Here is a 25398-nt window from a genome sequence, read left to right as displayed (position 1 = left end):
ATATATATATATATATACATATATACATATATATATATATATACATATATATATATATACATATATACATATATATATATATACATATATATACATATATACATATATATATATATACATATATACATATATATATATATATATATATCTTTGCTTTGTCTCCTCATACTTATCTTTTATTCCTTTGACTCCTATTCAAATCTCAATCTACACATTTTTATTGCGTTACTTCTCTGTTCAGCACTTTGTTGCAGCTGGCGTTGTGTTAAAGTGTTTTGTAAATACACTTGAGTTGAGTTGAGCTAATGAACATCTGAAATACCTAAGTTGTAATTCAGAATGAAGTGGCATACTGACTAGGGTAATATGTGTTCATGGTAGTATGTACATATTGTCCATGACTAACTTGGTGCTGCCATTTATCATTAGATTAATTAGAAATTTAATAAAAGCTCAACTAAATATAATGTGTAGAAAAGACACGGTGGAATGATGATTATCGTAATAGTGATGACCAAAAGCATTATTCTCCATCATAGAAATTTGAACAATAAAAAGATAATTGTGTCAAGTCTCACAAATTACATCGTAGTATAAAAGCAACAGGACAATAGAAAAGATGTTTTCTATTATTAGTATGTTTAGAGACATTAATGAATGAGGTTTTTTGTATCATGCATGTTGGAAGTGTATAGAGTGTTGTATGAAAAGGTCAGATGTAAATGTATTGAGAAAGCTGTGAAAGCTGAGACAGAGTGAAAAACATCATAAAGGTCAAATGAGGAAGTTCAGAAAACACAGCTAAATGTTGGCGGGCTAATTGGCCAAGCTGTCTGTCAAACATATGGAAGTATGTTCACAGCAAAGCTTTGCTACAAGGTATAGTACTGATCCAACTAGAAACAGGAAAACATCAATAACTCAGCTTTTTTTAAAGAGCTGTCTCCCAGTTAAATCATATGGAAGTTCTGCAGCATAATAATGACAAAAAAAAGTGACATTTTGTATGAGTGAAACTTACCACTTGGCTGCGTGTACGGTGGTAGGGCTGAATGATCGGTAAACCCAAAGGTGTCACCCACTCCACAGTGTGACCAGATTTGGAGATGAGCCTGGCGCTCTCCGTTAACCAATCCTGCAACATATGGTCAGAAAATACAGCGCTGTCAGTAAGAGATGAACATCTGCACATTCCCTCTGCGTGTGCATTTGTGTCCATGTATATCTTTTTGGATGGGATATAATCAGTTAATGCAGTTTCACATCTTACTCCATAAATTAAGGTAAAAACATGACAATCCCATGGCATATTTAGTATTACAGATCACCGCATCAACAAATGATCCAAGTATTTAGGTTCACTTTTGGCTGTTCTGCCTCATGGAGCTCCCACCAACTGTTGCAGACTTGCTGTGGAACAGGTGAAGAAATTGTTGCTCGCTCTAAAAAGAGCAGCATGACCGTTTGCATAAGCATGTGGCACAGTTTTCCAAGCAAAGAAGCACTATTAATGCCCCACAAGCACCTCTTTGTGCACTTACATCGGAATGACAAATATGCTGTCAAAACCAGAGTTAACAGTTGGACTTAAATCTGCCTCATTCATCACCGCCCCTTTCCCTACAGCCCTGAGCACAATTAAATGAAGCAAGCAGTAAAGCAAAGTCATAGATTAGACAGCTCAGTAGCTGGAGAGATGGCGAGATCAGTCAACAGACTGATGGAGGCTGACATGGAAGGAGAGGGAGGGCTGGACAGACAGTGGATGCAAAGTTTGAGACAATAGCAAAGTTGACAATGGACAAGGAAGATGTTCAGAGAACGTAGGGGAGGTCAGAGATGACAGCATTAAGGATTGATCAGCTCTCTCTACTCCACTCATCCTTCACCTCCTCCCAATGAAAAGCCAGAAGATGTGACCTATATAAAAGCAGCAGGTGCAGACACACACATGCACACAGACATCAGGTATATGTGAAAGGGATTTTTTTTCTTTTCAGACTGGGTCATCCCTGCACATTCCCCATAGGACACACACCTACACACACACACACGTAGATGAGCAGTGGGTGGTGGTTCTATCAGCTCACCAGACTCCACCTGTGGCTATAATGTACAATCTGCTACCAGGTGCACATCCAAAATCTATTAATAGATATGTGATGAATGTGGGCCGTTGCCAAGGTAGCAGTGAAGCACACCAGTCATTAATAAAAATAAAATCACTTTCCATTTACAGCAGTAGGTCAGTGCTGTGAAACTGCATTATGAATTATCTGTAATTTCCAGATTATTCATGAGGCAGGATCCAAGAAAGAACCTAGAAATTTAGAGTATATTACAGAGAACATTTTTTTTAGCAAATCTATAAAATAAACTCTAGATAAACTAGACATGTCATGATATCAGATTTTAATCATGCAATTATCTCAAGCACGAGAATTAAAGATGTCTTATTATTGTTTTAGGTGAAAAGATTTACCGATGAGAATCAAAACATGATTTTAATTTAAGAGCTGCAACTATACTGACACACAGTCTGCAGGATCAGCCACATTGTGATGGGATTGTAGTTGACTGACTGCTACCAGTTTTTCCCCTTCAGTGCAAATATCTATTATACTGGCACACTTAAACTGTATAAACATAACAAAACAAAACAAAATAAAATAAAATAAAATAAACTGTGGAAGCATAGTGGACTTTTCTTTGCACTATGAAGTACCAAAAATATAAGCGATTCCCGGGTCTTTCATCACATAAATCTATGTTAAGGTATCTAACAAACAGCACATTTATCAAAAAATAAAATAAATAAAAGGTGTTATTACTAAGAATGTAAAATAAATATCTATGTTTATCAGCTGTTAAGTACTATAAAAGACTTCTAAGAAAAAGAAAGTATTGCCCCTTACAGCTTTTACACGTCAGTGATGAATATGAAATGAAATGAATGAAAAATACTTTATTAATCCCCAAAGGGAAATTCAATATTGTAGTAGATAATAATAATTAACTAGAGGAGGTCTTGTTCCGGAGGCTGATGGCTGCTGGCAGGAATGATCTTCTGTATCTTTCAGTCTTGCATCGGACCTGAAGAAGCCTCTCACTGAACACACTTTGTTGTTTCTTCACTGTGTTGTGGAGAGGGTGTGAAGAATCCTCCATCATCTTCATCAGCTTGTGCAGCGTTCTTCTTTGGACAATCAGCTCCAGCGGCTCCAGAGTTACTCCAAGCAAAGAACCAGCTTTATATATATTTTTATTTATTATTTTTATTTTTTAATTATTTATATTTTTATATATATTGTGCTTGTGGGTAAAGGAGAAAAAAAAACAGGTACTGGTAACATCATACTCCAGAAAAAAAGAAGGAATTGGGGAGTTTAATTGTTTAAAATTTAAATGATTTTACAAAGCAGAGATTTTAAAATGGATTTGAAATTAAAGCTTGAAATGTCAGTAATTACATCACATTTTTTCATCTGAGGCAGCTTGTACCACAAGTAAGCACTGTCTAGCACATCAGCGCTTTTGAACAGTAATCCGTGCCCTTGTAACCACTCAGCTGGATTACTGCAATGCACTTTATTTTGGGGTGACTCAGTCATCTTTATCTCAATTGCAGCTCGTACCAAATGCAGCTGTATGCTTTTTTTTAACTTGCACACATAAATATCATCCTGGTTTTTCCTTCACAGGTTGTCTGTGTACTTTAGGGTCCATTTTAAGTTGCTTTTATTTGCTTTTAGATGGTTGAATGGTGCTGCCCTCCTGTATCCCTCTGAGCTCCTATGTCACCAGACACCCTCTCAGGCTCTCAAGTCGGCTGACCAACTTCTCCTAACTGTGCCAAAAACTAAACAGAAGCTGAGAGGGGACCAGGCCTTTGCATTGGCAGCACCTAAACTATGAAATGATACAGTATAAAAGACATCTTCTGCAGCCAATGAGTTAATAACAGTGTCATGGATTTAGTAATGAACAGTGTTAACAGCAGCAATATTGTATTGACTCTGATGATGTCATGCACTTGATGTACAGTACAGCAACTGACCTGAATCTCTCTGGTCCCAGTAAACATCTCCTTTAAGCCACTGAACACTAGACGCACGAGGTAATGGGATGCATCCCATACATGCTCCTGGAAATGAAAACATTACATAGGAATCAGCGTTTATTTACACAATTTTGTTCTTCTGCATGTCTAAACTGAGATTAAATCAAAGCAATAGATTGCTTTCTTCCAGCATTATTACACTATCATAAGTATTATGCAGATAACTAACTAACTGATTGCAGGACAGACAGTGGCCTCTTCCTCATACCATTACAGTAATATGATCTCCTACACAGTGGATGCTGCCGCATCCTTCAGTACTACCCCTCCTGTAATCACACCAAATTACACTGCCATCTAACTCCTTATTTAAATGGTTAGGAACATTAGGCAGAAGTAATTTACAACAATCTTCTGTCATCAATAGAGACCATGAGATTAATTCCAAGTATTGTAAGGAATTATTCATAAAGCAGGAAGATAATAATAGTGTCCTAAGAAGAACAAATACTTCCACTCCTCTGTCATGGTGGGTTTAAACAGAATAGGCATCAAGACCCTCTTCTGTCCAATGAAATCAAAGCGGAGTGGTTTTGAACTATAAATAGATACATAAGATATCAAATATATATCTATTTCTAGATTACACTCTTCAACTCTCTAAATGAAACTTGCAATATTTAATTTCATGCTGGTATAAATAAACACTGAAAGATTCTCTTCTTACTTTATTCAGCTCACTTAAGCGCTCTCATTGTATTCTGACTCCAGAGATCAAATAATTCATCTCCAGCAGTACAATCAAATGACATGTGGCTGTATGTGGTCTCTATCAGTTAACTGAGCTGAATGCAAGCATTATGTACCGTGAGAAGAGGGTGTGAGCGGAGCTCCACATATAGGAGACCGTCTGCTATAGGTCCAATCTGTCACATAGAGCTGATTTCCAGCTAAAAATAAAACAGTGCTGTGCGTGAGGGGAAACCCCACCCCCCTCATTCACCACCACCTCCGCCACTTTCCCCTCTGCTGCCGTACCTTCGGGAACTCATCAATCTCCTTCAGTCTTTTCTCTATCTGGAGGCGTCCCCCGTAGCGCGTGACCCCGTACACCACAGTCATCACTGTCTGTTTGACCACCTTCCTGCTGATGAAGCCCTCCAGAACCTGGGCGATCTTCAGGCCGTTTTGTGCATCCCGAGCTCGCAGCTCCTCCACCTGAGATGCCCGGAAAGGTTTGCAGTTTAAGAAATGCAAAACATGTGACCAATTTCATTCATATCCCAGTATTCAGTTATTCTGTCATCTGTTTTAGCATTCATTAAAGGTGGACTATGGAAGATTTTCAATATTTTCAAAATAAATTAACTAAAAAAATGACTACAATCATAATTAGATAGTTTTTTTTTAAACATGTAGGTTTCAGTCTGTCCTTGTTTGATGTGTTATTAAATTACAAGTTTAATTAATGACAAAGACCCTTCTTAAATGTTTGCCTACCAGTAAAAAAAAAAGTGCATTTTGTCATTTGTCATTAATTAAACTTGTAATTTAATAATGCATCAAATATGGACAGACTGGAACCTACATGTTCAAAAAATTATTATGATTGTAGTTATTTTATTAGTTAATTTATTTAGAAAATATTGAAAATCTTACACACTCCACCTTTAAAGGCATCTAATCTTATAAAAGTGACCATTGTGGCATTTCATTGTCCACTCTTAAATTATCAGATGGAATTCATATTTAAAAGAAAAAGGCAGCTAGTAGCTAGTTTGAGCCAGAGAACGTGATTGATTCATCAGCTCTAAGCTTCAGCTCTGCTTGTAGGTCTCAAATAACACTGCTACGGCCACATTTACTTAATGTGCATCTTACCCTTGCAAGCAAACAAGATTTATTTGCCCAGGTAGCCTATAATATCCCAACCTGATACCATCTACGGTATCATCTAATAATAACTGTAATGCCCAGGAGTAAACAAACCAGAGTGAGATAGAGTCCTGCAGCAAACTGACAGTGACACCATACACTCTGCAGTTACAGTCACTGCCCTTGGATGGAAAAGAGCAGACCGCTGTCCTCGGCTCACTCCCGAGTCCTCCTGTACTGAAATGTCAGAACATCACAACTTAACTGTTTCTCATAACTCGAGCCTTTAATACCTCATACACTCACATACCCTTTCTGTCTTAAAATACAAGCCGCCTTTTCTTTCTAAACTCTTATGCAGAGCACGGTGGGCTGAGCACTTTTAAATGCAAGTCCTTAACTGTGAAACTTCAAATATATTCTCGAAGCTCAGCCCGTCACTCACCATGAGACTCGGTGAGTCATCTGAATATTAACAGCTGAGCAGCTGCATTGTGCTTGGCAACCATTGTGCAAACTTTTTTTTCCCTTTTTTTTCTTTACACTTTAAAGAACGGGGAACAAAATGATGCAGAATCACATATGGAAGTCAAGTGTTTTTCACCTGCTGAGCCACCACGCTGTAAACATCCTGGGGCACGTCACAGGGCGTGAGGTTGACGGATGTGGCACCAATAACATCTCTGCCTAAAGCGGCATAGTGCTGGAGACCATTGCAGGAGCCGTCCTGAGGGAGAGGAGGAGAAAGGGAGATAAAAAGGTTAAAGCAGTGCTGCGGAGAAACACTGTATAGACGTGATAGGCATGAACTTTCCATGAGATTATTAATATCATTTGACACAGAAAGCAAATTATGTACAAACAACAGAATATCTTGCAAAAGAGAGGCTGCACACAGAAAGCAGATGATTGTGCAAATACAGTAATTGTCCAGCAATGACACTAATCTCAACGATTCTGCTGCTGCTTCAATTTGTGCAGGAAAAGGCAGGATATGTCAGATGTCAGATCTTGGAGCATGACATGTCAAGATGTCAGAAGATAAAGGCTTTTTATTCCAGTTCATAAAAGGTGACAAAAAGATGGACCCAGATTACTGGGAAGGTTTCAGCTCAAGTCTTTTTCTCCCTCTTAAGCTGCACAATAAAACATGACCAAAAAGCACATTTACTATTAGATGGGAATGAAGCTGAGCTACTGTGGCAGAGTATGCGGTGAGATTTTTGTCTGATTTTCAGAGCACTAAATACAAACCTTGTAATTTTCATCTGTACTGGTCGGAAACTGAGAGGTGGTTGCCATGAAAATCATTACATATATAAATTATTCTTTTATTTTGTCACAATACCTGGTGAACAGGAAAATGAGATATGAACTTTGATGGATCAGGTGACCTGACAGCGTTGGCTATCTCTATGCAGCAGGCCAGCGTTTGCCACGGCTCGTCTGCATTCATCCACCACTTTTTACCCTTAGAAAGACAAACACAAGCACATTATCCCCCTTACACAAAAAGAATAAGATTAATTATCAATATGTATAATTTAACAAGTGAAGCCAGTGTTGAAAAAATAAAATGAAAAAGCAGCAAGATAAAAAAAAAAACCAGACCAACTAAAGAGAGACTCACATTTAGAGGGTTGTCTGCAGAATCCAATATGTCTTCCATAATGCTGTTGGCATACTCTAGTCGACCCTGTAGGGAGCTCCTCTTTTTTAACCCCGTCAGATTGACTAAGTGGATCTTTAGCCAGTCCAGTCCCTTGGGACCGAGAGGTTTTCCCTCTGCGAACACAAGCATTGCTCGTGTGACATCACTTCCCAGGTGATTAAAGTACGGGGGACATGGATAAGTGCGCCCTCGGAAGTCCATGTTGTGAGGGAACCAGAAGATCTCATCCCGCATGTGGTTGGCGATGGAGAGTTTATAGAGCGCATCCATACGCAAGCTGTGCATCTCGCCACACTTCTTTTTGGCATTAAGCACCTGTCGTTTCATGTGGGCCTTCTCACTAGCTGTGTAAGTGGGGTCTTGAGGGTTAAAATGGGGTATTTTGGGGGCCTCTGACATGGGTGGAGGGATGTCCAGCTTATCGCTGCCGCGATCATTGAAGATTGAGATAATAATATCCAGCAATGGTTTATTAACCTTCCAGGCACAGTTACCTAACTGGTTGAGTGAGTCAAACACTGCGTGAAGATCCTGACATTTTTCCAACAGCTGCTCATGCTGGTTGGCCCCGTCTACTGTACGCATCAGTTTGGCCGGTGTGAGCAGGTAGGCGCCAAACTTGACTGCAGTCCAGGGTACCGGAGGGCACAGCATCGGCATCACATAGGAGTCGAAAGTCAGCTTGGTCTCCATGGCTTCCTGCTGCATCTGAGTCAAAATGGGGTGGGGCTTGATGAAGCCAACCTGGTGGGCAGCAAACCAACAGATGGGCTCATTAAACGCAGATTTAAATGCAGTATTTGCGCTTCTCTCACCTCTTGATCAAATTTCCAATTTATAAATAAAAATAGCTGAATAGAAACAAACAAAAAAAAAAACCCATAAATGCAACAACGAGCATTTACCAAGATGAGGATGTACAGAAATCACTTTACTAACATGTGCAACTGGGCTGCAAGCAGAACTTTCCTTCAAGCACTTAGCTTTAATATTAGCTGTTCGAAATTTCCTCTCTTAATTCAACAATGTGTGATTTCTGTTGGCTGGAGAATTGGTGCCATTTACCATATAACAAAACAAACCAACTATAACATAATACAAGAATGTGGAGATATATATATATATATATATATATATATATATATATATATATATATATGTGTGTGTGTGTGTGTGTGTGTGTGTGTGTGTGTGCACAGATTCTTGCTTCATTTAAAATTCTTGTAAAGATTTGCAACTGATCTGGGTTGGAAATACAGCTAATGTCTAAAAAAAAAGACCTGGAATAGTTTGCTTTTTAAATCAGAATGAGGTTAATGAAAACAGCACTTATTTAAATATTTAAATAAGAGCAGCATCATATTCAGACACTTGTTTCCAGATGTCGAATTAAAAAAAAAAACAAGCCACAATGTAAAAAACCTGCCAAGTGATTCCTAATTTTATTTGAAAATTAAAAGTCCTGTTTAGAAGCCTGAGAATCAAAGTCAATGACTTCTCAGACACCAAAGATTTGATGTTACAAACTTACTGTGGTTTAGTTTGAACTAAAAACAGCCAAAGCATGTAGGACTGTATATAAAGGCTATAATTTGTTGACAGTAACCTGACAGAAACACCTCAGCACTGCTCCAGTGAGTCAGACGTTCATGCTGTGCTGTAAAATCATTAGGATCACCCCTGATGGGCTAACGGCCACAGACAGAAGGAATTGAAGAAAAAGAGGAAAGAAAGAAGGATAAATAATTACAAAAGAATTTAAATCTGCTATCAGATGCCTCTCTGTCACTGCACAAGTTCAAATGATCCACAGTTTTGTCTTTTTCTCCTAAAGTGGTCACCTCATCCTCCTGCAGGCTCCCAGCAGCAAATCAGTGAGCCAATTAAGGGGACAGTGAAAAAAAAAAAAGGGGATTAGCCTGAAACCTATTCATCTTTCTCAGCTGTTCCCGCTGCCAATTCACACCAGTGGGAAAAGGTTTTTCTAAATCAGTCTGTGGAGCTTCACGCTGGATAGAAGGGTTACCCAAGTGTTCAAGGTAACAGGCTTTAGAGCAATCTTTGGGACCAAAGTGAAGGTCAAGTGCTCAACAAAGTTCTTTTTGTTTCTGTCTCGTACGGCCTTTTTCTAATTAAGAAGCAGGTCAGTTTTCCAACTGATTAAACTGATCTTGATCAATCATTTACACAAACTACTCTGACTAATTATATATAAATCTCAGTAAGTGGTGATACGATTATATCCAGAATGATTGATGTTATTTTACCAGCTAAGTACCCTCAAAATGAGCAGATTTAGTGTTTTATAATGTTAAGAGTCCTTGAACAATTTTTCCACGTAAATCTAAGTTGAAAGGATCTTTTTGGGTTGGAGTTAATGCTCAGAAATCCTGTTAGCATGCTATAAAAGGTATTTGAAGTCTGTAAAAATGGGATTTGAACGGTTTTATCAGAAAGGCCGACGGGGACTCGAAGAAGCTGGATGAGCAGTCTTGACTCTTCAGTGTAGGTAAAATCCCGCTCATGTGCCTTCATAACACCCTATGTGCAGCACCTTGTGAGAACCTGCAAAAATTTTCTTATCAGCCGTACCTGGCGGTTGCTGCGGAAGGTGTACATGTGGTAGAGAATGGGGATGACCTTCCTGTCATTTGCAGGGTTCAGGATGTCGCTATTAATTTTGAGGTTTTTCACCATAATGTCCACCAAGTATGTGCCCAGCTCCAGTGTTACTATGAATGGCCAGCTTGTTTCGCCTCCTTGTAGCGTGGGACCAGAACTCTGCTCCATCTCCAGCTTGTACCACTGCTCCCTGGGGAGGATGTTGTTCACCTGCAGCACAACACGAAAGCATCAACATATTATTCTATACACGGACAATGGACTTTACCTGGCAGCAAGTCTTGCTTTATATGTTAAGTTTCAAAAGTAACACATGAACACATTAATGTGAAGTCAGAACTTAAGACAAGTAGCTGAGTATTTAGACAAGCTGCCATAACAAAATCATCCTTTCAACTACAAAGGCTGCATAAATACCTCACATAAAACAACCTTACCAAACTTTTCATCTAACTAACTCCTGAAGTTTAACAAGCTCTTGCTCATTATCATTTCCACCAAATTAGCATTTCCCTCAGTGTACTGCAGCCATCAAAACACTGAGCCAGAGACACAGACTGTATAATGCCATTAATAAAACACTGTCAAAAAGGACTGAACGGGATATCATTAGGCAGGAGACGAGAAACAAAGCTGATTTTAAAAAAAACAAAAAAAAAACACAACTGTTTTGACTTTTTAGCTGCAAAAAAAAAAATCACACATAATAACATAATTAGATCAATTCTGTCAATCCTCTTCTTAACAATGTTTAGAGGAGTTGCTGCATAAACAGGACCTAACATGTTTAGTCTAATTTCTAATAAAACCCTAAAAGCTGATATAAATATATTATTCAGCGTTGAACGTACGAACGAACGTGTGAACGAACAGACGAACGAACGAACGGACGAACTAACGGACGAACGAACGGATGGACGGACGGACGGACGGCCGTACGGACGAACGAACGGACGAACGAACGTTTAAAATCTAGTTGACTACTACATATCATGTTCTTTGGGCAATTTGTGTTGGATGACCTCTTTAGGTTACAGATCTTTATTGTCACTGTAACAGGAACAACAAAAATCAGCTAATCAGCAGATTTGACGTGTTAACTAAGCTTTTCGGAAATATACAATAGCCTACACTGCAGAGTATAATAATAAAAAAAGATATTCACAGTGCATAAACGAATAACAAAGTGGGTGAAGAAGTAGTAAAAGAAAATCAATGAATACTGAGGGAGGGTTGACTGGAGGGTAGAAGTGGATCTGTTAGACTGGATGGGGTGGTTATTCAGTGTTTACAATCTGTCTCATTGTGGATTATTGGAATCATTATGGATGATTTTGTGACATTTCCAAGGCTGATGAGCATTAAAGACTCTTCTTCTGACATATGTTTGTGTCATAATGTAATTCCATTAAAAAAAAAAAAAAAAAGGTGATCCAGGTGGATTTATCCCTGTTTTAGTGAACACAGCACTGATGGTCATCCCACTGACTTAAAACTCTGACTTTAGTTTCACATTCAAATGAAGTGCTACACCTGTATGTCTCTTTTTGTTCAGCTTCACCTGGTAATAAACACGTTCAAAAATCACTTTTATCAGTCAGATAACACAATTTTTATTTTACCTCCGTGTTTTTGGCCAGCAGAGCTGTGTAAGCATTATAAATGCTTTCCAGCTTTTCCACTGTCTGATTCTGATGTTTCTGTTGCACAGAGTACTTGGTGTAGACCCTGTTCCCCAGGTGTCCAGCTAAAATCTTCAGTGACTCTCCGCTTGGAGGCATGTTGGAAACACTCTGGACAAGAGTACAGGACAGCTCAAAGGGTGAGACACAAAAACACGACTGACAATTGAAAAACAAACAAAACAATTCCTGTTAGTTTGAGGATTTTGTAAGGTCTGGCTCAGTCTAATAAAAAAAACCAGAGCTTTTGTCATCGGGGGCATCATAATGAGAAAACCCTTTTCAGAATTAGCATCATAGCCTGTGCATTTTGTCTATGATGAAAGCCAAGGTATCTGATCAAAGCATGTTCTGCTTTGCTGTCAAAACCTGATGCTTTGCCAGCCGTTGTCACTGTCAGCAGCCTGATTTGTGTTTTGTGGTTTCCAGGACTGGCTGTGTCAAATTACACAAAACAGAAAACAGCGGGGAAAATATAACAGTGACACCACTACACAATTTCTGTAAGATATGGCAGTAAAATAAAGCTGCCATTTGTTAAATGTATTCAATTCAGTCTCTGTTAAATCATAATCTGGCATTTTACTGTGTGATAGGTTGATTTTGGTGACTGGTGTTACCTGTATCATAATGTCAACATACTCCCTATCCTCCAGCAGGCAGAGATAGGGATAAAGGTTAAGCCTGTAGTCCTTGGTATTGGTGTTGGCCAGGATCATTTTGCTCTCCCTCAGGGCCTGGAGGAGGATCTTCTGCCACTGTATCCGCTGCTCTGCCAGCAGCTCCCTCTGAAAGACAGCACAGCTTGGAGTCATCCAACTCATGAATGACAGTGGGAAAAATAAAAAGACTGAAACAAAATAAACAATCCTGCAACTAACAGCACAAAGGCCTCTCAGAACATCTGATCCAATAGATAGGAGTTTGGAATATATTAAATTCATGAATAATTAACAGTTATTCATTATTCACATTTTAGTGGCTGCAGATTAAAGTATGATAGCAGTTTGGGAAATACAATAATTAATTTAGTCATCTTGTGGAATGCTCGATGAGAAAACTGATACTCATCTCAGCGGAAGCTTGGACTAGAGAAGCAAGCTGAAGTGCTGCCAATTTAGTGTCTTCATATCTAGATTCCCCCATTTTTCAGATACACTCTGGGACTTTTTTAAAAAGGAAACATTTCCAAATACTGGCCCACAAGAATAAAGCCACTCTCATGCTCCAGGAACATTTCCCTTCTAACTTCCCTCTAATTGATCATCGTACAAGTAAACAGGATTTAAATCATAAATACAATGTCTTCAGATTATGTGGATAACATTTCATCATCATGTCATGATTTAACAACAGACTAAACTACAATTATGAAGTGAGGAATTTATCAGAGCACAGCAGTATTCTTAAAATGCTTTGATAGTGACTGTAAATTATGATGGTTTTGACTGTTGCTTTTAAGATTTATCATTTCAGACTTAACTCCCTATATGACAACAGAAAAGAAAAATATCTGAATGATAGCAGCCCAACTGGACATCATGCTGTATTATATGACAGCAAAGGAAGAGCTGTATAAGGACAGTACACTAATTCATCTCACTGCAGATATTCTGAAAAGAAGCTATCATTGCTTCTGAAAGTGGCTAACTATACTGAGTAACAGTCAGCCTATAGCAAATTAGCTGACAACCTTAATTTATATGTTATATTTAATCAGTTTATTTGTGGAAAATATCATATTTACAGTATAGGCAAGTCATGCTTCTCAGAAAGTAGTCTCAGCCAAGAAAATAGTTTTCCCTGCAGCCAATGTTAATGCAAAGCTAAGCTAAGTTTAGCTTAGTTAATGATCTGTTAGCTTCGGCAACAGTTATTCCTTTTTACGATAATGTTTTTTGGGGTACATCTGCATTAATTTACATTGAAATATTAAACGTATCTATGCAGTTTTGCAGATGTAGCTGAATCTGTAGTTAAATTAGACCACCAGTCTAATTTAAGCTAAACAAAAGCTTAGCTTAACAAAATACTTGCTAACTTCAACAGGAATGATTCCTTTTTACAATAATTTTTTTCTTTTAAAGGTCTATTTGCCTTAATTTGTATTTAATTGGTAAAGTTCTCTACCAGGTTTATAAATCTATAGTTTCAGAGCAGCAAACAGGTAAAAAGCTTGTTGCTTCTTAGTTATAGTGTTTGTACATTGGCAGTTGAAGATAAGCTTAATTTAGCTGAGGTACTCACTTGCTAACTTAAGCTACTGCAACTGTTAATGATATAAAATGACTAATTTTGGGTCTTTAGCCTTAATTTCTATAACATTTACAATTATCTATATATTACACTTATAAATATCTAAATCTAAAATTATATTCTGTTTGACAACAGTTTTAAGCAACTTTCAATGTGTTAGTTTATCATTTATTTTCCCATTTGCCACTACCAGCCATCCAACCTGTGTTGGATGTTGCTAAAGTCAAAAAAGTAACTTTATGTATATAGCTTGATATTCTCTCATCCATAGTTAAAATAAATTGAAGCACAGACTGAGTCTGGATTGCGGATGGAGAGGTGACTCTGCACTCTCCCAAGAGGCCTCCATTACAATACATTATTATTCAGCCCTGGCTGTCGGTAAATGCTGCCTGACCACCAGGGACTCTCAGACTGCTCACTTCCCACATAGTCCATCTGCAAAGGCAGACAAGCCAGGCTGAAATGTAAATGCCAAAGTTGGAAAGATGGCACAGCACTAGAATAGGGTATTTCATGCAACAAGTCAAGCTTGAATGCATATTATTTCAAATCCTATTTTAGAGAAAAGAGGAAAAAAAAAAAAACTTACAATACTCAAAGCATATAAGTGGAAGTTGTGTCCTTTGGTGTTAAAAAGTACAAAGTTGCAGAAAAAAAATTGTATGTTCTTCCATTACAAATAAATCAGTGTAGTCTTTGTAGCACAGTTGAGTTTTTGGAAAAATGCATTTTCCTTTAAAAAACATTATTATTAAAGTTAAAAGCTCTGGTAGCTTTTGGGGAGCATTTGTTTGAGTTTAAGAATTTACGTAGATGATGAAGATGATCCTAGAAAGAAAAGAAGTAGAGGGTATGTTTATTTACCATTTTGGACATGTTTTCAGTAACTGGTTTGACTGCTTCCACGGAGTCGATGGTGACAGTGCAGGCCTGCTCCACACAAAGCTGATGCTTGAAACGCTCCTGGAGCTCTTCTTGCGTAAAGTCAAGTTTCGGGTAAGTGTGGTGTTCCCTCTAAAGCAAATAAAAAAAGACAAGATGCCATGATAAGAATTAAGAATAGCTATCTTCTGCCAGTGAGACAATGAGAGAAATTATGTGTTTTAGTGTTATCAGCTTTGGTACTTGTCCAACTGCAAACAGTTCATATTTAAATCTATTAATCACAATCCACAATTTTTGCAACTAGTCTAAAGAGATGTTTAGGTAGGTAAGTACTAATATGTATATGGAATGGAAGTTGAGCATTATTCCTATTTGAGTTAAGATTAGATGGAGTTGTTCAACCTCCCATCATATTATCAGGGTTCCAGTACTGTTTTGAGAGCTTACATTTTGTGCAGTATTAGCCTTTAACTTTTTTTTACTGTTATAAAAAATGACCGTTTTTTCTGTGTGAGTCAGTGTGTGGGTGGCTATAACTAATAGCCTGTGCAAAACTAGTCATGTATCTATGAAGTCTATTTGGTAAGGGTGGGAAAATCGAATTGAAAAATTGAATATCTGGATTTTTTGCTTCACAATTTTAAAATCAAATTTTTTTTGTTAAATGAATAAAAATAATCTTTTACAATTTTTTTGTCACTTTTATTGTTTTTATTGATCTTTTTACTTGTCTTCTTGGGCATTATAGCAGCAGAATGATGGTCTGGCAGCTGTGCTGTTTTTTCCTTATTGAAATCTAGAAAAATGATTAGCAAAAACAGTTTTGTACATTTTATTTGGTTTTTAATAGACAATAATCAGTAATATTGGGGAATTGTGAGAACTGCAATTTAAATCGAATCGGCACCCAAAAAAATCAGAATCGAATCAAATTGGGACTGAAGCCAACATCACAGCCCTACTATTTGGTGCAACTCAACTCTCCTCTGCTCCTTAAGGGCTACTGTCCTGAAGGTTTTAGATGTTTTTTCTGCTTAAATACCTCTGACCCAAATTTATCAGTCATTGTGGTAATTCACAACAAGCTGTTGGATCCATTTAATTTGGATCAGACACATTGGAGCAGAGCAGCACTAAAATACAGGGGTCCTCAAGGACTGGAGTTTGAGGTTCCTGCAATGGACTGTTGCCATGGAGGTTTTGAAAAGAACAAACCAGCCATTCCTGGTACAGAGAAGGTGGCAAAGTGCTCTGCATCACATTTAAGTAGAGTATTCTTGGTTATGGGGCAATACTTTTCAAATTGCAAAGATATTTTCTATAGGACATACGGTTGGCATCCATTGTCCTTCAATTCAACAAACTGTTAGATTTTAATTGAGTTTTAAAAAAACGTTTGAACTAGGAAGTGAGAGATATTTAGTTTCTTCACACTGCAAAGTATGCAATGCGAAAAAAAGTAGAAGCCAATTTCCTGATAAAAAAGAAAATATCAGACCATTAAACATTCTCTGACGACATGTTGAAACTAGATCAAACGGCATTTTGCACAATCTGCAGCTTCATCAAAATTCTATTTCATATCAACAAACAATGTCCTAATTAGTTTGCTGCAAACACTGAATCAACAACTCTGCAGAGACCATCCAGTCCGCTACTCTGTTATCTGCTGAGGCAGTTATTTGGACAACCTTTAAACCATGGACACCTGCCAAAAATTCAAAGTCATAATCAGATACTAATCCAACTGCCTTTATCAATGCAAACAGAGTGAGAAATATTGAAACAGTCACATTTGACCTGTTTCACCTATCACAAGAAGGCAAAGTCTCACATATAACCTTGTGATAAAAATACATTGTTAACTGATTTGCAGCAATCTCAGACACGAGACCAACAACAAGGCAGAAAGGACCAAAAATATGTCACTCAGATGAAGAATAAAGAAAAAACAGCACATGGACTGAAGCTAAAAATACTACTACTGTACAAAAAGCTGTTAATGAATCATGTGAGAATCACAAGGAAGAAGGAAGTGGGAAAAGGAGGAGAGGTGAGAGGAAGACAGGCCACACAAACAGAGAGGACCCATTAGAAAGCAGAGTTGACTGACTATAAATAGGCCAGTGCCTGTCTGGCTTTAAAGAGGTGACAATCAAATCTTCCGTAGTCACACTGGAGCCTTCTGACAGCTTTCTTAGCTCAACTGGCCTCAACTGGCAAAACGTACGCTACAGTCAGCTTTAGAAATTATTCTAACCCATATAAAGTCTAACGCTTTGTGTATTTCAGCTCTTTAAAAAGAAAACATGTAATATGAGCTCAAATTTGAATTACTACAGTAAGGAATTTCATTTTATCACACATTAGCATGCAATTGTCAGGTTAGGTAAAATCAACAGAAATAAACAGAGGATGTTTGAAAAGAAAAGTATATACATAACGCCCACTATAATATAGTCAGCAGAACAGGGGGCCTTTGATTTTCTATGGATCCAACAAAGCCTCAAAGAGATGAGCCCATCATACCTGTGTGTAGTAGTCCTGAACCAGTGAGGAAGAGCACTGGCTTGTGTGGAGGTTTAACCTGGGCTGGTAGTCGGGCCTTACAGTGTGTACGGCCTTCAACAGCATGTCCCTCTCATCTTGTCGAAACACACACCGGCTGAACAGGTCATCTACAGACAGGCCGTCTTCCTCCATTTGGTTCAAGCATCTAGAGACACAAACACAAACAGTCAGTACAAAAAGTGTTTCAGTGAGGTATATGTCAGTTTAAATATATGATATAGTATTTGAAATTGATCGTATGTAATCATATTTAATTTATTTTCCTCCCTCCAGTTGATGAAATCTATCAGGTCATTGGACTGCTCCCAGAACCTATAAATCACAAGTTTGTTTGGTTTGTCCTGGGAGTTCTGGCTTTTAAAGAAATGTAAGAACCTTAAAACTATGTGCTTCTAGCTCTTTTTAGAAGTGCAACGACCTTGTTGGTCCATTCCCTGGAGAGAAACATTGTCGCCACTTCAAAAAAGTGGGAAAAGGGGAAAACAAAAGTGGGAGAAACAGCAAAGAGAACATGAAACTTGAGAAAGTGAGGACAAAGTGAGAAAGTGCTGAGAGAAATCATCAGACAAGAATAAATATCAGATGTGATAGTAGCTCTGAAAACAGTTCAGTGAAAAAAAAAAAAAGGAAGGCAGACAGATGCAGAGTTTGCTGTCATGTTGCCATCAATGAACTGATTCATTCTCTAATTCTGTGTTTGCTCTGATGGTTAAGTCCTAGAATTTAAACCATCTAAATATGTTTAAATATTGCTGGTATTTGCAGTTATACTTGGACAATTAAAGTTTTTTTTTTATTTGTGCTCTGCAGGCCACCAGTTTGGAGCCCATAGAGAATTGAATTGCCAACTGGAAAAAAAATTTCACTCCTTTACCTTAAAACATCTTTGGTTGATTTTAAAGTATGTTTTGGGCCATTTTCCATCAGTAAATTCTATCAACTTTGCTGAATCTGAGCAGAAAAACCATCCCTATAAGTTTAGATTTCATCCAGTTGTTTTTTTCTAATGTCATATAACTGATAAACACCAGCGAGCCAGAGCCATTGGAAGTCATTCATATGTTCACCATATAACTGACTCCACCATGTTTTGCAGAAGATAAATCTTTCTATTGCATATTATGCATTCAGAGCTACTGCATACAAATACCCATAGAATGCATATAAAAGATGGACGGAGCCTGTGTTGTGTCACGAGTACGTTTCAGAAAAGATGAAGTGAAGTTTATTTGAGCAGTCCACACCATCGCCATCTTGGCAGAGTCGAGTGCACTGTTGCTACTGGAAAATACATAAATGGGCAAAGTGTAGAGCTGAGAGGGGGCTGTGAACTGGGAGTGGGGGTTGAGGGTTAAAATTTATCAAACTCCGAACTGCCTGTAGATAAGAGCTAACAGAGCTAACAGGAGCTAACCAGCTAATAAAGATAAGTAGGTTAAAGCAAAGTCAGTCTTTTAGCTGGATAAATACTGTGATTGTGCTAGACTCTGCCTTTTTGCAGCAGACATCAAGTACCTGTCAATCAATAGGACACGTCCCCAATTATGCAGATTTTCTAGATTAAATTTCTTCTAAACAGATAAGTTATAAAAGAGGAAAAAAAAAAAAAGTCTCGCTACACTTGTCATGATAGTAAACCTGACCTATTAAACCTGAAATGTTTTTTTTTTTTTTAAACCAGGCATGTCTAAACTTGTTTATTTCTGCTGTGAAGTTGGCCTTTTTAAAATAGAACTCTGTGGGAATTTGCACTGTTTTGGAGCCCCTAGTGGATGAAAAGTGAATTGCCATTTTTGGCACTCCTGCATAGGGTTCACTTTTGACTACCAGAAGTTGCTGCTTACAAATACCACAACTGAAATCAATTTTACCTCCTTCATTAAGTATCGCCCAGGGAATAACCCATGGAGCCCATTAAATAGCTTGAGAGTTAACTGTTCAATTACTTTTGGTCCTTTGAAAAAGAGGCAGCTACTTATTGAAGAGCTATAATTCTTAAACTTATCTCCAATTTGGATGCAAATACCCTCAAATTAGGTTTTAGAGTCTACACTTCAAGCTCATACTGACAACTATATCTTAAATATTTTTTGATAACATGAAATACAAAGCATTTTAACAGCATTATGATATCATGATCCATGATATTTATCAGAAATAAAAATAATACTCAGCATTACTATCGTGTCTAGTTCACAGATGGAACTTGCCATGAGCTGTGGATCCTAGAATTTCTAAACATCTAGGAAACAGAAGCAAAATCAGGTAAAGCTTTTGGTTATCAGGCTCCTTTCTAATGGAAAAAAAGCTCCCAGTTTGGGTTTGTTAAGTAAACACCCTTAACAAAACAGAAAGATTTAGTTAAAAACCTTCCTGTTTGAAAAGCTTATAGGGACGACTGGGTTAGCAATACCTTAAGTTACGCTGCAATAGCTTTAGGATGATGGGGGATGTTCCATGATGCACCAAATACCTCCATGCACTTTTCTCTCTTTCCTCTTTACTCTCCAAATATGACACTGTTGTTGTCCATTTGGGCTTATCTCTTTTGTCCCACAAGGTATCCTTGGTTTATGGTGCCTGTTGACCCTTCAGTCTCATCTTTTCCACAATGAAACAGTTGATTAAGATGGTTGTTCTTATTGAGTTTTCTTCTGTTGGACATTTTCCTTCCTGTGAAAAATAAGTTTTTCCTTCCTACAGTCACCCAGTTTCCCTAGATAGCCAGTTTGATATGAACATATTTATTATTATGAATTGGACTAAAGTGAATCCTATATAACATTTGTTTTAATTGAATTACAACTGAAATGTCATGAATCAGTACCAAACAAACAAAGCTGAATTGAATTTATGGAATTTTCAAAGTAATCCAGTTTAGGAAAACAGGACATAATTCCTATTCTGTAACAGAATGTAGACATAATACCTGATTTTCAGTACATTAGCCACAATACCAACCTATCCTGGGATACAAGAGTTGGAGAATTATGATTATTATGTTGGATCAGAGTTTAAAGTCCAATCACAAGCTAGCAGTTCACAACCATCGACCTTTCTATCAATGTGACAATAATACTAAAATAATCATAATGTATGGAGTCTCTGACAGCAGCTTGAAGAAAGATCTTTTGCATTGAGGATCATTGCATGTGTGCCCAATATTCAGATCGACAGTTAGAGAATAACAATTAACGTATTAGCATCACAGGCCTTCAGACTCAAAGAATGAGTCTGATCCAGAGGCAGATGGCCACTGACGACATCAGTGAAATGTTTATTTGAACAGAATCTCCAAGAGATCTCCCAACAAGAGCAGAGTCTTCATGACTGGACTGCTGAATGCAGATAATGCCGCTGAGCAATTGCTTTGTGGAATATAAATGAGACATGTAATGAAATGATTATTCCATAACTCAGTTTGACAGATAATTTCTATAATGAGCTGTGAATAAATATTTTCTTTCTAATAAATTGTCATTTCTCTGCCATTAGTTTGTTTCGGGTGTTAAAGTTGGTCAGAGTTGATTATTAATGGATTTTTATGTTCTTGGACAGCACGCTGATATCGTTTTAAAGGGCACAAACTGCACTTGTGTTGTATTTTTACAAAGTCTAAAGTAATATTTCATCAGACATTTGCAGATTGTTTGTCGGCTGCATACGCCTTGATTTCATCCAGTTACAATAAACCTGTGATATTGTGCATCATAAATACAATCAAACTGACTGGGTCTGGTTGGGGATGTTTGGTTACACTGCCCCCTACAGGCCAACATGATAATGCCAAGGCACAGAAGTAAGGGAGACTCATTTGTCATCGACCACAGAGTACAACAGAGCTCTGCTTCACCCTGTAGACCTTTTACTCAAGACAGTTATAAATAGCAGCATGCTCATTAGCATCTACAGGAAAGTCTAGCTCAGCAGCTTTAACCTATTAAACCTAACCAGAGGCAAGCTGGGATCTGCACATCACTGGGGAAACTAAAAGAACAACAAAAGACTGAGTCATATATAGTGGATACGGAAAGTATTCAGACCACCTTATATTTCTTACTCTTTGTCAATCTGTAGCCATTTCCTAAAACCAATGAAGTACACACAGAACCGTATTTAAAAAAATAAATGAATAATTGTGGACATTTTTGCAAATGATTATCGGTAATAAACAAAAACTGCAATATCTTATGGCTAAGTAGTCTGACTCTTTGCTCGGTATTGAGTAGAAGAAGCAACATTTTCAGCTAATATAGCTATGAATCTTCTTGGGAAGGATGCAACGAGTTTTCACATCTGGATTTGGGGATCCTCTGCCATTCCCCCTTGCAGATCATCTCCAATTCTGTCAGGTTGGTTGGTAAAAGTTAATGGATGAGTACTTTCAGGTCTTTCAGGACTTGGGTTTAAGTCAGGGCTCTGGCTGGGCCAATAACAGTCAGAGTTATTCCTAAGCCACTTCTTTGTCATTTTAGCTGTGCACTTAGGGTCATTGTCTTTTAGAAGGTGAACCTTCAGTCCAGGTTGAGATCCTAAGCACTGCGGGAAAACATTTTGTTCCAGGATCTTTCTATACTTGGTGAAACTCATCTTTGAACTGAATCACTGAATCACTGAAACCAACTGTCTTGTCCATGCAAAAAAATAAAATAAAAAAACCTCCAACCTCATGACTCTTGTTTGCTCTGACAGGCAGTGTGAAGTTCCATACAGGCTGGTGTGTGTCATTCTAAACCAAGTCCAAGGAACCATCTCAAGTATGATCAGTAGAAATTAACGCCACCTGAGGTAAATGTACAGCAAAGGTTCTGAGCACCTCTGGCCATGTTGTTTTTTAGTTTTATTTCTTTTAATAAATCAGCCAAAAAAGTCAATGATGCTTTCGTTTTCTGTCAGAAAGGGGTGCTGTGTGTACATTAATGAGGAAGAACATCAACTTAAATAATTTAAGCAAATAGCCATAAATCAACAACGAATGAAAATTTTTAGATGCTCTAAATACTGTCCATACCCACCATATCTCTTGTTAAAAAGGCAAAGTACTTGTTTGGAAATATTTCTAAAGTTAGCAAAAGAGGTCACTTTTCCTTTTTTCCTTTTCTACCCATACTTTGAGTCTCTGGTTATGAAATTTGCAATTTTCCTCTGAGCAAATGAGAGAGCTCCGAACAAAGACAGGATTAGTTTGAGAGCTGGGAGTGTGGTCCATACGAACAAAGAGGGCAGAAAGGTTGACAGATAGAGCATAATCAGCCTGGTGACTGCTCTGCTGCACTCTAGGGAACTTAGAGCTCTGGAGGACACAGCACTTACAAAAGGAAAACTTCAAGGGACGAGTGCATGTGTGAGAGAAAATGAGAAGAGGGAAGAAATTGGTACACTAAGACCAAGTAGAGGTGACTTAATCTCAATCTCAGTGGAAAAGGGAACTGGCAGACTGCAAACAAATGAAGTGACAAAGAAAATGATGACAATGAGGGAGGTAAAGAAAGAAACAGAGAGTGCAGGAGTGCACCACTGCAGTACAACAATGTCATATGAGCATCGGTTTACAGTAATCGATGGACCAACCAGATATCCCCTGCCAGCCCTACTGCTCTGCCACCTGCCCCGCTATTGGACCTCAGAGCATAGGGTGATGTCTCCGGGGTGCAAAAGGAGAATCAGTATGTGTGGTTACTGCAACAGCACTTGACTGAAGGTGGTCTGAAAACAACCTACAAGCCACTTAACATGACAGGGGTGATAATGTCTCATTTTATAGCTACTTACAAGAACAAAAGCTCCATTTCTGAATAAATAAACTGAACATCATGAAACCAGTTCCAAGTTTCCTTATGAAACCTGACAAGTTTTAACCATCAGCCTTACAGATGAAGTGCATTTCAATAAGAGGCAGAGCTTTAAGCTGACAAGCTCTTATGAATCAGATCCTCTCCACCCTTTCTTTTGCAGAAATAATAAGTTAAAACTTTCATTTTTGATCAAATTTACATTGACAGCTGGCTCAGTTGTGTACACTGAGCATCATGGCTTCCGTGGACTGTTGACCACAGTAAATGCTGAGCTGATTTTTGTGCACTTAAAACAAGTTGACAAAGTCTGCACATAGCACAGAGAAGTACACTCATAAAACCTACAAAATAACAATCTAGTAGGAAAGCATTATGGCACAAGTTTATGATGTGTCCTAATGCTGTCCTACTACAACAGAATTAGGACACAGTTTACACTGTATATTTCAGACTTGGCCATTGTGAAAATATCTATTTAGTTGGTGCTATGATTCAACTTGCGTTCTGGTACAGTAGAAAGAAAATCCACTGTCTGTTATGGGTTTTTCTGTTATAATGACTCAAGACTAAAGTAAAGCCAATTACGGGAAAAAAAAAAAAAAAAAAAATCCAACATGAGATCTGTCTGTTTCCCGGGCAGCCAATCAGCTGATTGCACGCCAAACAAACACACATACATAACACATGTTGTCTTCTTAAACTGTGATCTGTGTCCAGTAAGTTTATTTGTTCCATAGGTGACTTATTAAGGAGAGATTTGAAATAAATATAATTAACTAAATGTTTTAGGATGACTCAGTTACTGTTATGCCACTGGAAAAAAAACATGCCAGTTTTCTTTTTTTTGTAGTTCTACTTTGTAATAATGAAATTAACATGAAGCAATCTCATTTTAACCCTGAAAGATAGTTGCTTCTCAACTAAGTGCACATAGACCACCTGCTCCTCACTAATGAACTACATCTGTTACAATGATGATTCCACTAGAAGGGGGACACATTTGACAGCGTCTGCAAAAAATAAAATAAAAAAAGTCACCTAGAAAGTCTGCTATAGACTACAATGACATACTGGCTGCTTGGACTGAAAGTATTGAAATGTATAACACAGAAGGTCATGTGTAGACTGATCAGAACAGACTTGCAGTTATCAGGACACTGATTTACATAGTCTCATTTTATTTCCTTTTTATTTCCCCATTTCCACTTTCTTGTTCTGCCATAAAATCAGTTACTTCTCTTGATTTTGTTGATCGTATTTTTCTTTAAAGGGGTGCTATTATGGTGTTTGGAGTTTTCTGAGCTTTCTACAGTGTTACAGTGTTGAATGCTTATCAGACATGTGCACAGCGCTGTTTTTTATCACCTAAACGCATGTTTGAGTTTGAGTTTGAGTTCCAGCACTCTCTCCGTTTGGTTTCCATGGCGACGAAAAACACAGTTTTTTTTTTTTTTAATGAGTTTTTTTTCTACTTGGAAATCCTTGTGACGTCCCGGGGGATAAGGTTCGGTGATTGGTTACCTTCTACTCGTTAACAAGGGCATGTACAAATACATCAGGCGGGTGGAAAACGTCGGATAAAGTTATTTCCAACGATGGCTGGTGAGTTTACCAAAGAGAGACATCCTGCTGCATTCGTTGCTGTGGGTTGCTGTTTTCCACTTCGTTTTCAGGGTCTGATTCAGGTTCCAACATGTAGGGCTGTATGCTATGTGTTGACACTGTATTTTGTTTTTTTATTGAGTTCATATTAGCCTAATCCCTCATTTTATGAGATGTTACAATGACGGCAAAAGCAGGTGCGGTGCGCGCTCCCGATGTAGTGCGGTGGCGGGAGGCGGGGCTTAATGAGAGAGAAGAGTCTCAATCCACTCGTTTTGCCCGCAGGCTGATCTGACAGCCTACGGAGAGAGTCTGTCTGATGTAAATAAAGCGATTCGTGACAATAACTAGATCAATCCCAGCCCTTCTGGTCTC

At 38.0% G+C, this 25398-nt stretch overlaps 1 protein-coding gene across 1 annotated transcript in view; it reads right to left on the bottom strand.

Annotated features, from left to right (window-relative positions):
• Positions 1-25398, bottom strand: part of polrmt (polymerase (RNA) mitochondrial (DNA directed)) — a gene marked incomplete at its 5' end in the record, with an annotated part of 51055 nt that overhangs the window by 19611 nt on the left and 6046 nt on the right. Inside the window, 11 exons of the mRNA XM_079245755.1 lie at positions 1022-1135; positions 4058-4144; positions 5099-5278; positions 6540-6662; positions 7284-7406; positions 7566-8351; positions 10200-10439; positions 11852-12022; positions 12532-12699; positions 15035-15184; positions 17585-17771. Coding sequence (XP_079101881.1) covers positions 1022-1135; positions 4058-4144; positions 5099-5278; positions 6540-6662; positions 7284-7406; positions 7566-8351; positions 10200-10439; positions 11852-12022; positions 12532-12699; positions 15035-15184; positions 17585-17771 — 2329 coding nt within the window. The remainder of the gene's footprint in view (positions 1-1021; positions 1136-4057; positions 4145-5098; positions 5279-6539; positions 6663-7283; positions 7407-7565; positions 8352-10199; positions 10440-11851; positions 12023-12531; positions 12700-15034; positions 15185-17584; positions 17772-25398) is intronic.

Source organism: Telmatherina bonti (genome assembly GCF_933228915.1).
Source record: "Telmatherina bonti genome assembly, chromosome: 8".
NCBI classification, from domain to species: Eukaryota; Metazoa; Chordata; class Actinopteri; order Atheriniformes; family Telmatherinidae; genus Telmatherina; species Telmatherina bonti.
Note: the sequence above shows the minus strand (reverse complement) of the source record. Positions and strands in the feature narration are given on the sequence as shown.